Source organism: Oxyura jamaicensis, chromosome 2, assembly GCF_011077185.1.
Source record: "Oxyura jamaicensis isolate SHBP4307 breed ruddy duck chromosome 2, BPBGC_Ojam_1.0, whole genome shotgun sequence".
NCBI classification, from domain to species: domain Eukaryota; kingdom Metazoa; phylum Chordata; class Aves; order Anseriformes; family Anatidae; genus Oxyura; species Oxyura jamaicensis.
Window position 1 is genome coordinate 94,181,850 of NC_048894.1, and position 17,913 is coordinate 94,199,762.

Genomic DNA, 17,913 nt, shown 5'->3' on the forward strand with positions numbered 1-17,913 from the left:
TCCAGCAGCATGCATCCCTCTCCACGGAGACCGGCCGCTGCCACCTCCAACCCTGCCATGCTCCTGCTGCTCCTGTGCCTGGGCTGGGCTCCGCCGGGCTGGGGCTGGCCGCGGGGCAGCTCCCGGGGGGCTGCCGGGCTGCCCCCCAACGCCACCACGCCGATCTCCATCATGGGCTTGATGCCCCTCAGCCAGTCCGAGGAGGACCAGAAGAGCAAGATCGGCCGGGGGGTGCTGCCCGCCGTGCAGCTGGCCATGGATCAGATCCGCAACGAGTCCCTGCTCAACCCCTATTTCTTGGACCTGCGCCTCTACGACACGGAGGTAGGGACCGACGCCCAGGGCCGGGGCGCTGCGGGCGCAAGGGCAGCGCGGACACGGGGGGGCCGGGGCTGGGGGGAGAGGGATGCCCGGCCGGCCGGCGGGCCCTGTCCGGAGCGATTCCCTTGATACCCCCCCCCCCGAAGTGCCCGGGCACCCGCCTGCCAGCCCCCCAGCAACAGATGCACGCCGGCCGCTTCCCTTGCTGGGTTTATTTTTTGGGGGGAAAAACGGAATGGATTCGTCCCTGCAGCCGGGGCAAGAGGCAGGGCTCCGGAGGAGTGTGTGTGGGGGGGATCCCCAATGCTCCGGCCCGGGAGCCCCCCGGGGGCCGGGTGGAGGAGCTCGGAGGAAAGAGTTAAATCTGCGGTGCCTCTGCCCGGCCTCGGAGCGCTGCCCCGGCCCGGCTCGGCCCGGCCCCGAGCCTCCCCCCCCCATTTCCCGAGGATGCTCGGCGAAGTTGGGTCCCGGCGGCAGCACCCCCCCCACCCCCCTACCCCCCGCCGAGCCAGCCGCGATGGGTTCGGGTCACAACTTCGGGAGCCGTGCGCTGGCAGAGAGAGAGGCTCGGGCCCCTCCTGAAGATGGCACTCGCCACGCGTGGATCGCCGCAGCTGCTTTTCCAGCACAACCCCCGACAGAGAGAGGGGATGCTGGAAAAAAAAGCTGAAAAAAAAAAAAAAAAAAAAAAAAAAAAAAACCTCCTGGGTGACATTTAAGGCAGCCCCCGTCTCTTCTCTCCGGCTCTGGGAAGCCGAGGGGAGCGGGGCTCTATCAGGATGCTCTGCGCCGTGGCAGGGTCCCCGTCCCCCAAAACCTCAGGCAAATCTCTCGTTTTGGGGTGGCAGCGCTTGATTTGTCGGGGTACGGCTTCAGGTACCTTGGGGCAGAGAGAGGCGCGGAGGGCGGCATCGCTGGAGATGTCGTTCAGGAGGAAGCGTGGTGCCCCCGTGTTTCGTTGTACCCAGAGGGAATGCAGGCAGGATAAAGCCCCGAGGAGTCGTTTGTGTCCTTAAAAAATGAATCCCGGGGAACTCTGCAATCATAATGAAAAGAATTATGGGGGATTTTCTGAATGACATTACCTGTTTCATAAAGTGAGGCACTGGCTGGGGAAAAAAAAAAATCACAGTTCTCCTAATCCTGTTTTCATTACATTATTCTATTTAACTCCATCCCTTGGATGGAATTGTTACAGAAATAACACATGCAGGGGAAGCAGATCTTCCTCGGCAACATCTTCCCTCTTCATCCAGAAATGCTGTAATCAATAAAGTGCCGCGCTTTATTGCAGTCCAAACATTTTGAAGTTGTTAATACAGATTTTGGGTTCTGAAGAAGGTAGTTGGCATTAAAATATTCAGAAAAAAAAAAAAATGCCCTAATTGTTCTGGAATGAGTATCAGTTTCTTAAAAAACTGCATTTTTTAAATTGTTTTGTACTCTAGGGACATAAAGAATCAGGATCATGTTGCCAGCTTGCTGGGTATCCTTGAATGCTTTCAAAGCAATTAATAAATGGATGGTTATGGAATGCTAAGTTGGGTGAACATATATATTTGGAGAGCAGTTGGATCATTATTGCATGCTTAACAGTGACAAGTAAATAACTTAGCGTTCCTAAGGAGCGCTGGATTGACTGCACCAAAACAGAGCAGGCTAATGGCTGGAATAGCCACTAAATATGCAGTTGCAGTGCAAACTTTTTCACTCCATTCAGACAGTACCTTATTTCTTCTGGGCACTTATGGGAAGCAGAAGGGTAGATCACTCCTTGTGCCTGCTTGGTGCTCAGCCTCTTTTCTGAGATTGCCAATAAATAGATACGCCTGACGGGCCTGGATCCTTGTCCTTACATAATCACAGACCAGGGAGACGTTCTCCCTTTCAGGACTTTGCAGATGTTCGTGACATTGTCAGCTCTTGAAAAGAGAGTGTGAAAACTTGAGCACCCGGGGTTTTTGAAAGGCTCGAGCAAATAATTGTAATATGTCTGTAGTGCTTCAGAAATGTATGGCAATGATTCAGAATCTCCCTCACGGAGTTCCAAAATCACCCACTGCTACAAACCGATGTTTGTGTGGCAGCTTTATGTAATACTTTAATAAAAAGAGCATGAAAAATAATTGTAGAAATACTATGAAAATGAACAAATTGCATCCTTTTATTATTATTTAGGTAGTTTTCTGGCAGTTTTCTGGTAGTTGAACTGAATGTTGTTTGCTTGGTATCTCTGACGTGCAATGGAGCATAAGAATGCCCTTACTTTCTGACCAACCATCGGAAGAATTGCAATGGGTTTTCTAAGTTGGACTACTGTTTCTCAGTATGCGAACTCGCTACCCTTTGAGCACATGAGCAGCAGCCCTCGTGTTTATCAACACATTTCAGCTGAATTAAGCATATAGTTCCCTATAGTCCTTTATCAACCAGCTGTGATTCTATGATTTGTACCTTTGACACAAAATCTAACCACGGGTCACAGCAAGTACATGCAAATGCAGAGGCTGCTGGCTTGAGTGCTGTTGGTGGTGGTTAAATTGTGTCTGGAGTGTGACACTGATGCAGTTCAGTGAACCCCACTTTGCTAGCCCATGGGCACATCCTTATTTGTTTGGATCTTCCTGCCTAGGTTTGGTGAATAAAATACAGCTCCGGTATAGGTGTTTGCAAAGGCCGGTCTAGATTAGTGACTTAAGGTAGTCCTGTTCATTTCAGTGAGACCAGGAGCAAACTCTAGATGAGACTCTTGGACATGGTGCCATAATTAGGTTATTTTAGAAACAAGAGTGATCATCTGTAAGCCCACTGAAAGAAATGGCAATAATTCACTGATCCCAATGGCCTTTGGACCAGGTCCTAGAAGTTAAGGGCACTTGGTAGTTTATGATGTTAGATCAATAACTGTGATATAATATTTCTTCTTTTTCCTGTCCCCGTGATTGTAACATCAGTTTGCTGAAAATGCAAATAAATCTATTGTAGAGCAGTGAAATAAGCTCTATACATGTTTGATGCAGTTCTCAACTTCATGTAAATCAGGAAACATGATAATTACTTAAGCATCCTGGCACACATCTGTTGGAGGAAAAAAAGCACAATAACCCTAAAATAAGGAGCTAAGCAGCCTAATAGAGAACGTTATGAATTTCAACAGTATTTAATTTGCATCAGGCAAAAACTGACCATGCAGAAAGTAGAGGAAGAGGCATAGTGGAAGAAGACAAGGGCTTTAATGGAAGTTGGATATCTGCCCTTCCGCATCTGGACATCTTCCCTTGAATATGGAATATATTTCCTGATTTCTTTTAGGATTGATGCTGCAAATGTTTCACAGAGAGGCTGAATTTGTTTTGAATCTAAACATGTATAGCTGTGAATGCAGGTTAGGAGACTGTCATTTGTTTGGGAAGATCAAAGAGAGTCTTGACAAGCTGAAAAAAAATCCTCCAGAACTAAGTGGGGTATATTATTACAAAGAGAGAAGAAAACTCATACTGTGGTGGTGAGATTATTTTATTTTCTCTAATAACTACAAATAACTTGTAGTAATCCTGATGTAATCTCATCTTTATATAATAATAACATACTGTAATACCTTTAAAGAGCAAGCTGGCATAGAAGGGTGGGCTGGGAAACATACACAGGACTACACAAAATCTTGTAAGGAAAATGTGAACTTCTTGACATTTAATACATATTTGCCTTCCTCTATTCTGTAATTAAATAGAAAGTGCCTTGCTTAATTTATCTGACAAGAAGTTACAATCTAGGTATGTTATAAATAGGCTTTCTCTTTATTTTCCTCTTTTACTAAGAAAATCTCTGTGTTTTTCAGCAACCCCCCATCTCTTGAGATTTAAGAAAGCTGTATGTCTATGCACTGGTCTGAGTTACTCCTACCAGCTATTCTACATTAAAAAAGGCCTTAGGCCTCCAAATAAAGTGTTTTTTGCAAAAAGCCCAGTCATGACTGGTGTCGGTAAAGTCTGTTCATGTCTTGTTCCTGCAAACTAGAGCCAGTGAATGAGCCAAGGACAGTAAACATATTCTAGGAACAGGAGAGATGGTTTGTGTCAGTGGTGCAAAATAAGGGATCCTCCCAGGAGCATGGAAGAGAGTTCAGGGGCTGGTCCTCAGAGGAGGACAAGCAGCTCCTGGCTGCCATCTGACCAGCTCTGCCCCAAGAGAATGGAGCATGAGCAGATCCCCCAAGAGAAATGCACACACTATGCTGGCTAGGCATAGGCGTCTCAGGAGGCACAGGTTGGAGACAGCCACTGGATTTGTGCAGGGAAGCATGGCATATCAGAGCCAAACCAGGAGACTTGTTCTTGTATCATCAGATGAGCTTGTGTCTGGTATATGTTGAAGTAGAGGGGTAATTTTTTTACCTTTAAATATCACCAAGTACTTAATCCTTTCTGATATATGCAAAGAGTTTAGACATTAAGCTGACAACACACTTGTGTTGTCACATGCATTCGTATATTATAAAATGAACGTCTATTATAAAACAGACAGCATCACCTCTGACTTCCATGCAATATGGTTCCACTTGAGGCATATAACCTCTTTTTGCTTTTGAGTTTTATAAACTTGGAGGGAATCATCTAAAAGTTAAGCATTTATGTTAATTCTATGCTGGCTTTTCCACTGATGCTAAGATGTGGGTGGGGAGAGGAGAGAAATCATGTATTCACGGCACCCACTCCTCTGGGTGTGGATCTCAGACCTGCAGAATGTATATTCTCTAAATATCTCTGCAAAGAAATTAAAGCCAATGTATCATTTTTTTCTGGCATATGTCTTGCAATTTCATCTATAACTTATCCTATGCACACTGTTATGGGATCTTTTGACTGAAATGCCAAACACACTTTGTCAGCATGGAAAAGTTATTTTTTAGTAAATCCAGGAAGGAGTTTCCTTTTACATTTGCAGAAAGAGGGGGAAGACCCTATCCTCTGAAATGGTTACCAGCTGAAGCAAATTACTCAGGTTTGTGGAAAAGATGGGGTGTAATATCTTGGCGATAACTGTGAAATAAATATTTGTGGTAGGAAAAGGGAGAGGAAGGAGCTAGAAGAAGCATTTAATGATGGCATTCACACCAAAAGTTGTCAGTGTAATATGTGCATTGTTTTAGTTGAACACATGCAACTATTTGAGAAGACAACAAATAGCATCACATGTCAAGGCATTTCCGATCAGGCAACAGATCAGCATCTCACGTTATTGATGTAAGCACAGAGATGTATGCATTTGTGTCTCGAGCTTTGTTTTTGCTTTGAATTTCATTGCTTTATAGAAATTTTCATGGCACATGGCAGAACAGCAATGAATTTAAGGGAACTGCAGAGGCTGGGAACCAAACAATTCTTTCATGACACTCAAGCAGAGGCCATTGCCACCACAGAAATCAATTTTTTTTTCTTAGGAAGGTTTGAACCACTGCATACAGAATTCTGGCTTAGGTGATGAATGGTGGAAGTTAAGAGAGGAAAACAACCGGGATCCATTGTGGCTCAGCTAACTTTTGGGAGCAGCTGGGGCAAGCAGAGAAGTACAACTGAGGTCAGTCAATACTGATGTGACTCAGTCCTGCGGAGATGTGTGTTGGTATCTGGCAGCCCCATACATTGCCAGACCTCCATTTCAAGCAGAGAAGGGTGCAGTACAGATACATCACTTTTTGTTGTTGTTGTTGTTGTTTTGTTTTGTTTTGTTTTGTTTTTCTGCTAGGGATCCTAGAACTAAATCAGTAACAGAGCCTGAAGCCTTTAAGGAGCCAGTTACACTGTTGTCTGATTTGTGGGTCTATCTGAGCAAGAAATTATATTTTTAGGTCTTTCCTTGTCCCCTGGTTCTGGCATTTATATACCAGTAGCCTGACTCCTGAAGCAAACTGGTTCAGCCACAACATCACTCTGACTTAAACAAAGTGCCCCTAAGAGTAGCTGAAATATATCTGCAGTTATGGTGTTTCCTCTTGCCATGCTGCTTATGCTTGAGGGATGACAGAGCCTTTTCTGCTAGCCAGGGGTGCCTCTCTTTGTGGAGGATTTTGCTATGGGTAACATCTGCTGGATTTGGGGGCTGTTCTATGCTGCCTGCTGCATGGAAACAGCAAAGAGCAAACTCTGTTCTTTCAGATTTATTTTTTTTCTTCTGTTGGAATAACCGTGTAATCTCATCGCCAAGTCAGTGATTGATGTCCAATTTCCATGTCGTTAGCTTTTCATTATCATAAGACTTCAGCTCTGACAATTTTATCCATAGCATTTTCCAAATAAGTATTCCCGAGTGTGAAAATGAAAGCTAACAGATTAAAGGTAAATATCCATCTGAAAATAAGTCACAAAGATCTTAGAATATAAGGGCTAATTCAGGAAGGATATCTAAATTGTTTTACTGAGGCTCCTGAGAGATGAAGGCCCAGATAATGGACTAATTGCTTGAAAGTGAGCAAAGTGAGGGATAGGATTAGAAAATTTAGGTTTCCTGCTATGGCCATGGTACTTCTCTTAAATAATTAATGTGTTCTAAGATCAGAGGACCATTAGGATTAGCCAGCAATTACAATATAGGCCATATATTTCACTTGGGGATCTCTGCCTGTTCCTCAATCAATGAGTGATTGAGCAAGCCCTCCAATCGTGTCTTCAGGATCCCCCAAATCCTCCTCCCAGGAAAACTCTTCTCTGTGATTTGCATGAAATTCCCCTTAAAGGTGCTTTGCTATTTCCAGCTTACACTCTGCTGATCCTCTTCCTTTCTGTGGATGTAAAGACCATTTTCCACAATTGCCACTGGAGGAGCTGATGATGTTATCTAGGTTATTTTCAGAACCCCTTTATCTTATTTATTTATTTATTTATTTATTTATTTTCTTTCTTTTGATTAAAGAGTCACTTTAAAAGAAGATATTTTTTCGATCTGTTTCATTCAAGCAGCTATGCATTTTGATTTTGATACCCCTTATCTAAGATCGGCCTTAGTCTCTGCTGCAGCTTCAATGACCTCCAGAATTACATAAAGATACAGACACACAATAGGTGTCCAAGGAACCATTTTACATCCAAAACCTCCAGGGAAAAGTAGTAAGAGGCCCCTTTTGGGTTGTTAATTAACTTTCTTTCCACTGTTTACTGCTCCTGCTTTCCCGGAAAATTTAATGTTTTTCTTGCAAAGAACACATATCTTTCTTTACAATTGTTATTCAATATAAAGTGACAGCTTTTGACAGATTAACACTGCGTATGGTAAATAATATAGCCTGTAATGTTTTTCAGGCATTGTGATTTTCAGACATTCACTCCTGTGCATCTTAACAGCATAACATAGAAATATTTCAATATATATGTACAGTATAAAAACATTAAGCTCTGCCTTTCTCTGGGGTCTTTCATAACACTTTTAAGTTCTGTAAAAACACCTTGAGTTTTGCTTTCCCCTCACCTCTGTGAATTTGGAGAACTCAGAATATCAATAATTTACCGGAGGTTGACTGAGAGAGAGCCCGCTTCTTTTTTCTCTTCCACTTTTTCCCTTTCTAGAAATTGTAGGCAGGACTGAATTCCATGATGTTGGTGAGGATCTAGTCTGGAGGGATGTACTGGTTGCAGGAAGACTTTATGTGACATAGTAAAATAAATTAAATAGTAATAGCTACCACTACATAAAGAAAGCAATATAAAGACATTTTACATTCCAGATCTTTAAACTTAGGCTTCCCTCCTCTCATCATTTCTTCTTATAAAGAATGCTGATGGTATCAGCTTCAGATCTTTTATTTTTTATTTTTTATTATTTTTTTATTTTTTATTATTTTTTTATTTTTATATATATATTTTTTTTAAGTTTCAAGTTAGGTCTCTGAACTGAAGCTTTTCTATCCAAAAGCACTGAGTGATTTTCAGTTCCTGTCAATATCAGTGGGATGCTCAGCACTTTAGCACACCAGCCCACCTATGAAAACGCAATGTGCTTCTGTGAGAAAGAGAGCTAGAATTGCCACATTTAATTAAGAACAAAGGCATTCATAGTTACTGGCTTTAAACTTTCAGATTGCCTGGTGAAATAAAATGCTAGTTTTGTTCAGCCTTTGGGATACAGCTCCTTTCAGGATTGATGTCAATGTTATTGGAGTTAAATATCCTTCAGTCAGGATTAGATAATTGCATCTGAAAGATTGTAAAGAAAATGCAAGGTACAGGTACTTTTAAAAATCAGACATTTTTTTAAAAAACAGCCATTTTGGTAACTAACACACATCCACCAGATTTTTACAGCCTATGGAAATGGCATGCTTGACCTTGGCAAAGGTTATCTCATTTAAAGTGGATAGTTAACTGAAGGGTAGAGAACACATTTTCCTTGACTGGTGAGTTCAAAACTTTGGTATTACTAGAAATCATTTTTCCATTCTAGATTATTATACAGCAAGGTACAGATTAAGGCCCTCCTGAGCATTAAACTAGATAGATCGAGCTGCCTCTTTTTTTTTTTTTTTTTTTCCCAGCCTTTTGTGTGCTCCTGTGGCTTTCTTCTGAATCTTTTACAGTTTGTCATCTTCATCTTCATTCTCGAGGTGCTACCACTAGAATTTGATGGATTACTTGAGGAATAATCTCACTGATGCGGTATATACTAGTAATATTATCTCTTTTCTTCAAGCCTGCTGTTGAGCATGAAGGAAATGAATCTGATATCTGATCTGTGTGCCGCAATGCTGGGGAAGGGGGAAAGGAGCTGAGCTGAGATTTTTCAGGCTACACAGGAGAAGCGACACACTATGGTTTGCGGCACAAACAGTTTTCATTTGCCTTCTTCAGAGGAAATCTGGCTAGCTTAGAGCAAATCTGGTCAGTCCTGGTTGGGCAGCGGGAAGCAGATACTCTGATCATTCGGGTAATACTATGCAAGGTAAATAGCTCTAGCTAAGCAGCCAGCTACTTGAAAAGCTGAGACACGCTAGAGCAGCTAATGGTACCTCGATATTGGAGCTGCTCTTGGCACAGGTGGAGGCTTGGTCTTGATGCAAGAACAGGAATTGCCGTCCAAAATAAATCATAATGGATTCCAATGCATTACTGTGGTTTCTCAGGATATGTGAATGCTCCGTACTCTAATTACACTGAGTGATTAAGCAGCAAGATGGGAGACACAGGGGACAAGAGGGGTGAATGATAACCTACTTTGAAAAAACTAACATCTTAGACTGGGATTAGAATATCCTATAAATGTTAATGGGTGTTACTCAAGGGGGATGAAGTTTTGTATGGGAGGAAAGAGGTGACATATAGCTTGAATATATAGCCAGCCTTTAACGCAGTTAATGTAGTGTACAGTCAACCTTTTACATGAACCAATAATTCTTAAAGTGATTTATGGTTCAGAAATACTGATCAGGAGATCGAGAACTCTGTTTAAAATGCTATAAAGACAGAGAATAATGTGGTAAAAAAGGCAACACAAAAAATATTTCCCCTTTTGCCTTTGAAATACATTGGCTATAGGCAAGACATTTATGCTATTTTTATTTATTTATTTATTTTTAAGTTCTCAGGGACTGTGCTCCTACAAGGGGGCATGGTTTCCTCCTACAGTTTCCCTCGCTGAAAATTACTCAGCTTGTCTGTGCAGATGTCACAATGGAGATGCCAACAGTGAGTCATCTAGTCACCAGTTGTGTCCTAAGGCTTTAAAGCTAGCTCTTGCAAAACCTAGAGTGGTCCTTACTGTGCTGAAGAACAAGTATCTACCTTTGGTAAAGTCCCCCCAAACAGCAGGGAAGGCAAGGTGTAAAACGAAATAGCCTTAATTTTCTGACACTGAAATCAAATTTTAAAATGATTAGCATTTCAAATAATTGTGAAAATTCAGCTTCAACTTTGAGAACTGCATGCAAGATGCTGTTAATTGATTTAGCAGATCAGCATTTCACAATTGCTGTCTTTCGTAGTACGTTCTGAGGGTGTTGAATATAGTTTCTTAACTGAATTTTCTCAAAGGTATGACAAGGACATTCAAATGTGCTTTTATAGGTATTAAACCTCAGGAGATGTTATTCTGAGGCTGAAAATGATATCTGTATGATCAATCATATATATGGCAAATATGGTTAGTTACTTCATCAAAATGAAAACATATGGACATGTTTCGGCAAATATCATGGGATTAATTAGCAATAAGAATACCGTATAAGAAATATTCATCTGGTTAGAGAGTATTAGTGCTTCTCTCAGGAAGCAAACTACATGAGGCTACACTTGTCCATTATCTTGTTGGTTCCTTTGCCTGTTACGGGTTAAATGCAGCATTACTAAGGAGGCCCAAACATAGCACAAAGAGAAAAAACAAAGCAAAACAAATAACACTCATCTAGATTGAAGCCACTTACATACCTATAAAGTGAGGTGATGCTCCCTAAAATGCATGCTCTTAAAATTTATGTCCATCTATATGTTGCTGAAAATGGTTTCATAGCCTCTGAAACACCATTTCTCTCTCATGAATTTAAATCCATCAGCAGGGGCAACAGGGGTTGAACAAGGTGTGCTAGCAAATTCATGTTTTGAACACAGAGCAGGATATTCAAATCACATTTTTTTGTGTTGCCTAAATATGAACCAAAGCTGAGACCTCATGCAGCCCCATGTTCCCTGCTGAGTTGGTGAAAAGCTTTTAGGCATAGGAGGAGAGCAGTTCAGGGCACCTTAGCTGCTGAGATTTGGCAGCACAAGCATCCTGCTTTCCTCCCTTCTTCTCCCCTGGTGTAGTCAGTATTGAAATAATGCTGGAAAGGAAGGCTGGCCCAAAGACTATTCACCAACAAAATCCTATCTAAGCCTCTAAGAAAGGTATTAAATGGGATTTAAGCAACATCTTGGCCTACATTGGCCCTCTGCTCAGGGAAGAAGTTCATCCTGAGTTTAAAAAAATGCTTGAAAGATATGTTTTCAATAATCATGTTATGGAATCATAAGAATAAGGAATAGAAAATACCTATCAAGCTGTGGCATTAAATTGTTGCTACGTAGGACTGCGCTTCCAGAGAGTGCCTGCTACTTAGTCTTGTGCCCAGCTAACATGCTAAATTTCTGTGTAGGGGATTCCCCTAATGATTTTTGACCCTGATGTATTTGATTTGGACATTGCCTCGCACAGGAAGAAAAGCAGTATCTCCTTCCCCACATCAAGAGCTCAGTACAGCATTGTAGCTATAGGTAGTGGTGATGAAGACAAGCAATGGATGTACATCGGGTATGGCTATGTCACCTCATGTTTGTGCCTGAGAATACACGGAGAGCAATAATAATAATTGGTTGGGCTCTTTTCTTGCCCACCCCGTTGCACGAATGAGCTGGCAGAAGAGACACTGCAGACAGTTAGCAATAAATTGAGCGTATCTCCTGCTTGGGGCTACTCCCTGGGCCCAAGGCAGACATTTATTTCCTCTTTATTCAATATTATTTTGCTCTTTTTGCTTTTATTTATCCGTGTGTTTCCCTGCCCTTATGTCACACAGTTTATAGATTGTAATTATAAATTAGAATGCTTATAATTAGACTTCACTGGGAGTTTTTCTCTTGAAGCTTTTTGGTTGTATGTCAGTTTCAAAAGAATGTATTGACCTGAAAATGTTTTGAAACACTGTGTTTTGAAAATTTTAAATAAAAAAACCTTACTTTCTGCATCAAACTAGTACTTTGTTTTGAAATGTCAACTATTCATGAAATAAATTGCCAGGCTCTGAACATATTATTTCAAATTTGATTTGTATCAAATCAAACTTCTGCCTATGAGCCCTTCCATTTGTTTTTCTTTCAGATTATTGAGTCATGAAAACCTTTGAGGTTTTGGGTTTCCATCCCAGCTTGGCACAGGGCATTTCTTTTGAAATCTTGCATTTCCACAAGATGGCAAAACAATTTGCTATTCAGCTGTGTGTATAATGAGACTGCCCAGAAAATCGGAGCTTTTTTCTCCTTGGATAAACAAGCATCTCCCAGGCCAGATGTTCCTCCCCTCCCCATCTGTGGGCTTGGTGCTTGCATTCCCCCCCTTTCCAGTATCAGCATCCCAGTATGTGTAGGGTCTTTCTGGGTATGGGTGGGATAGGAAGATGTGGCTGTTGTCTGTGACTGCTAGATCTCCTGTGGTGTGGTGGTTATGTATCTGTTCCGTTCTCCCCCCGTGAGTTTAGGTTATCCTGCAGCAAAGATTTTCTCTGGCAGCACTGCTCTCTTGGCATTCCTGCATACACAGCACACGCTCCATTCCATGGTCTGCGTTATTACCTGGAAAGCTGCAATACAGTGATGAAAGTACTTAGCTAGCTAAGACGGTATGTGAAATGCCTGTCCAAAGCTAGGTGAATGTGCATGGGAGAGACAGACATAACATTCTGTGCACGCTCAAAACTTTCACTGATCTTAATGAAAAAAGGGTGTTTTTGAGAAAAGCAGAACCAGGCACGGGATATATAGCTTTGAGCTAATGCAGCTTTTGCACTGGAGGTATATGAAGTATCATCAATGCGCAGTACTCTGTATTCTCTGTTCGGTCTGTATGAAGCTGATTGAAAATTTGATATGTGCAAGATGAAACAAGCGGAAGCAATCTTCCTGCCCAGCTGCGTACAGAATGCTGAAAATAGGAGTTCAGTGCACAACCCTGCTGATCAGTCCCTCGAATACCCATTTTCAAAGGAATCATACTAGTTTGTTTATTGATTTGTCACCTATGGATGAGTATTTCTGCTACAGAAATGTTTAAAATGACACGTGTTTAAAATTAGACTTGGCAGAGCAATTTGCCTAGAGATTATTCTTGTGAAGTATTGATTCACAGCACTGCTGTGAGCAGGATTACAGTCCAAATTGGAAAAGCCAGCCGTAGAGAGGTCTTTATCCTTTAATAACAATTAGCTCCTTTCTTAGAGGCCACAGCTGACTGAAGCAGAGGAAAACTGCAAAATGTCAGGCAACCAAAGAGTCTGAGGCTTGCCGGCTCCTCAGGGATGCGGACTGCAGGGGAAGGAGGAAAAAAGGAAAGAAGAAAACACCCAGAAAGATGGTTCTCTGGAACTGGAAAGTAGATGTTCTGGTGCTGTTGGTGTTACTGGAGGCCAGATGCTCTGAAGGACTGAATCGCACTCGCCTCTCCCTTCTTGGGCTCTCACCCATCAGCTGCCTGACTGACCACAGAAACCTGACGGCAGGTGTCCTGCCCGCTGTCCGCCTGGCCCTGCAGCACTTACACAGGCATTCCTGGATGCTGAGGAACTACGAGCTCCAGGTTACCTTCCACGATACGCAGGTAAAAGGGTGCAGGTGTGTAGCTGGATCCCATCCTGGCCAATCCTCCTCTGCTGAAACTCAGTACGCGATGGCCTGGAAAAGTCTGGGCAGATAGATGGATGCCTGGCCTCAACGGGGAGTTTACAGCCCTAGGAACTGCAAGGAGCAGGAGTGAAGAGCATACAGATGGGGTGGGATAGCAAACATGTGGCTCTCTAGGGTTTAGAGGTACCAGGAAAGTGTTCCCTAAACCCATGGCTTGCTGAGTTATTCCGCTCTTCTGCACTGCCTGTGGTGCCTTGCTCCTCCCGCCCTCCCCAGTGACCACTCTGTAGGTCACCTTCTTCTCTTCCCACTGCTGTGGTAGCAGGGAGAGATCTGCCCTGGTCACAGCCCTGCCTTCTGCTTTGGCAAAATGCTAAGGACGTGCAAGATATAGGGTTTCTGTGGAGGCAGGTATAAATGGTGTTGAGATGATATCTGTTGTGATACTCTCACATCTGAGAAAAAAACTTTTTTTTTTTTTTTTTACTATTTCTTCTAGGACCTTTTCTTTCTTCTATCTTTTGTGCAGAAATTATATATGAAAAATAAATTCTTAAGGTCTTCCCATTCAGCTGGCCAAAACATCTCTGACAAAAATAAGAGGAAGGACTCCTATAGCAGTGTGATATGGGACTGCCAACCTGATCTTAAGGAGAGAGAACACTGACCTGAGCTCCTGTCTCCACATCCAAGATGTGCTGTGGAGCAGGTGCCCTCAGACACACACACATGTTCTGTACATGTATATTTGTATATGTTCTCCATATACAGTAGCAAATTGCTTGATATTTTGAAGTTACAAAGCAGTGCATCAAAAATATTTGCTTATCTATAATCCTTTAAACATGAACTATGCTGTTACGATTAAGTTATTAAAATTAGACATTATTACACCAATAAAAATTGCACCACATTATATAATGGGAAGAAGGCACTATATGTCTTCTTGTGAGGCTCTAGAAAATTATACAAGGGAGAAATTCTAATGTAATTTTAATTGTGCATTTTGTTCATAAGCACTTTGTGTAATTTTTGAATGCTTCAACATACAACAAACACGATTCCGTATACTATAAAGTCACTTGAAGATAGCTTCCATGTTTAATAATATAACACAAATGTATCAACTGTATATACTCATTATGATTTTTTTCTGGTTTGTAAATTACATTTAATACAACTCACTGTTTTGTTTACCTGTTAATAAGACCTTACGGGAAATGTAAATACACACATCTTATTTTCTCATGTAAAACTACAAAGATGCACAGTAACAATTCAGCTTAAATAACTGGAAGGAGTGGATATGAGTGTAGGTGGGCAGCAATTAAAACCTACTGGTATTTGCTTATATACAGTGCTTTTAATTCTGTTTCACTGGGACTGGGGAGATATAGGGGGATGTTTGTTTGTTTATTGTATTTTATTAGTTTCTAATTCTAGGAGTAACTCCAAAATATTTTTCACCACATAAGCCTTCAATAGATTTGTATTGCAAAGCTTCAGCTCTGTTGCACTGGCCTCTACAATTCAAACTGAAATATCCAAGGAACTTGTAATTATACTTTTGAATCAACCCCTGGAAAAAAAGACATGTCACAATGGCTTGTAAGAGTTTAATAAAAATGTGGGGCATGGAGATTTCTGATATTTCTTACTGGTTCTGATAGTGTAGAGTTTTAAGTACTGCTTACAGACAAGCTGCAGAGGTCCTTGGATTTAATCGTCTCTCAGGGGCAGTATAGCTGTGAGAGAGCTGATTCTGTTTATTAATGTTGTGAACTCAGATCTGCCATAAGTGACCTTATACAACCTTCCTATTAACTTTCTTTTAAGTAGAAAAAAGAGGTGCTTGGCTCTTTGAATGTGAGATCTTTCAGGACTGTGACAGATAATTGACTTTTTGGCATAGTTAACTAGGAAGGGAAAAAAAAAAACACATCTAGAAATATTTGTGTTAGTTTTGTTGAAAAGTAAAAAAAGTAAAATAAAAATCACATAATCTAACACATAACGTTGCATAGCGTTTGAAGAGCATTGTAGCTTCTTTTATGAGTACAGGCGAGTGGAGGTCCTCTCTGTCCTGTGGCTTTGAATCCACGCTTTCTGCTTCCCACGAGAGAGCACTGCCCTACTGCACAGTAGGTTGTTTTGGGGAGAGTTCTCAGTCTTTTGTTTTGCTACTGTTTTATTTCAGCTAATTAGGCCTTCACTCCAGCATGTGAATGGTAACTATGAGGTGAAAGAAGGACTCTTGCAAGAACTATCTGAATTCTTTGTATCAAGTGAAGCTATTTTAACAGGGGTCTTTCAGAAAACTTTCTTCAGCAGAGCACTTATAGCTTGGTGGCTTAAGCACTAAGCTGAGAACTGAATGCTTTCTTTGATTTCTTTTAGCTCCTATAATTTAACATGCACTTCCAATTACGGTATTGCCAGTTCCTTGCAAGTAGAAATGCCTTGGACACTCATGATGAAGCACTCCATGTGTAAAATAGATTAAAAAAAAAAAAATGCTTAAGCACTCGCTGGGATGTGTTTCCCACCTCTAACTGAAGCAAGGCTGAACTTGGGTTCTGCAGAGAGCCCAGATCCTTGTGCTGTTGGACAGGAGGTGTGGGAAGGCAGAAAGGCTGCATCTGCAGATTTGTGAATCCAACCACGGAGCAGCTTTTTAGTGTTGTAAGGGAAACTGTTCCCTTGAGATTTTTAACTGTAGGGGTGGGCGGCCAGGTGTAATTGAGCTGTCTGTGTATCACTTTATTTCTGTCTTTCACTGTGTGACTGACATCTGGAGGTTCTCCATTTTTATCTTCAGGGTGACCGGCTTGGCAGATTCTTACAGGCTTAGGCAAATCTAAAAATAGTGTTAATGGTGGATAAAGAGCAATGTTTTAGTCCTTCAAAGTTATTCTTCTGTTCTTACCTAGATTTCTGAGAGCTAGTGGCCGGTAGAAGGACTGTGAAATCAGTGCTTTGACCTGCTATGAAGCTGACAAGAAGCATTCACATGCTGTGACAGGGACATGGCTTGAGCATACAACCAGATTTAATTCTACCACTGGGGTTTTTTGAGGAGTGCTGATTTGCACTGATTGCTTTTTGGCACTTCACTATGTCTATCCAATGTGTATTTTCTCTGACAAAGATGTACATGTCCTGGTCTAACTTAAAGGTTGGTTGTCTTTTCTATGGTAATAAACTGGTTCCTTTGTAATGGAATGACACAATAACATGATAGCTGTGTGTCAGCTTCTTTAAGGCATAGCTTTTATGCTTATTAAAAAAAAAAAAAAAAAAAAGAGAGATACAACAACAATAGAACAGCCACAGAAAGTGACATTGATAAGCAAATTATTTCTACATTGAAAATAGCAATACGTGCTTGTTTTCTTATCCTACCTAAATAAGAAAAAACCTACTTCAGACTTAAGATGTAGCAAACAAAACCATTGCACCTAGCCTGTTGGATTGTAGGTAGGAGTCCTGGAGTTATTTAAAAGAGGTGTGAATGTGGCACTTACGGACATGGGACTCAGTAGGTCAGGCTGATGATGGGACTTGATGATATTGATCAGGTCATTTCCAACCTAGATGATGCCATGATCGTACATGTACAGGCATTTCTGTTTGAAAATAACTAAATACAGATATCTCACTATGGCTTTAACCTACAATTATCACTCATTTGTTAGAGCATTGTTTCATAACCAAGAAAAAATAGCTATTGTTTTTCATGTGTGCAGCTCATAGCATATGATCTGTAACCCCATCTTATACAAAGGCATGTCCTCTGCAATGCTCTATGAAACCATCTTCCAGGACAAACATAGTTAAAAGTGTCTTATTATTCAAAAAGTCTGTGTTTGGTGATATATTCAGGTAGGTGGGTTATTATTGCCTTGCTCAGTCACAAGATTTGACAAGAAATTTTGAAAACTTTTGTAAATTGGTGTCCTGTGAATCTTACTAAAAGATGGCATGTTTGGTAAGTCAGTTCTTGACATTTAACATTCATATGAGCAAGGTATTGTGTTTTACTTCTTAGAGAATACAGTTTCACAATACTTTATCACAGGCATGAAAATTGTGAACCATAAAGTACTTGTCAAATGCTAATTTTAGCTTTCCTAAACTGCTGTATCACTATCTCTATTATTAAAATTGTCTAACTGAAAGCAAGAAGAAAGGGTGTTCTGTTATCTATTTTTTTCCCAAAAAAAAAAAAAAAAAAAAAAGG

At 41.3% G+C, this 17,913-nt stretch overlaps 1 protein-coding gene across 1 annotated transcript in view; it reads left to right on the forward strand.

The window, feature by feature from the left end:
- The first annotated feature begins 8 nt into the window (after positions 1 to 8).
- GABBR2 (gamma-aminobutyric acid type B receptor subunit 2) overlaps positions 9 to 17,913 on the forward strand; it is a 483,887-nt gene continuing 465,982 nt past the window's right edge. The window contains exon 1 of the mRNA XM_035318083.1: positions 9 to 324. Within this exon, the coding sequence (XP_035173974.1) occupies positions 10 to 324 (315 nt within the window). The 5' untranslated portion in view covers position 9. The remainder of the gene's footprint in view (positions 325 to 17,913) is intronic.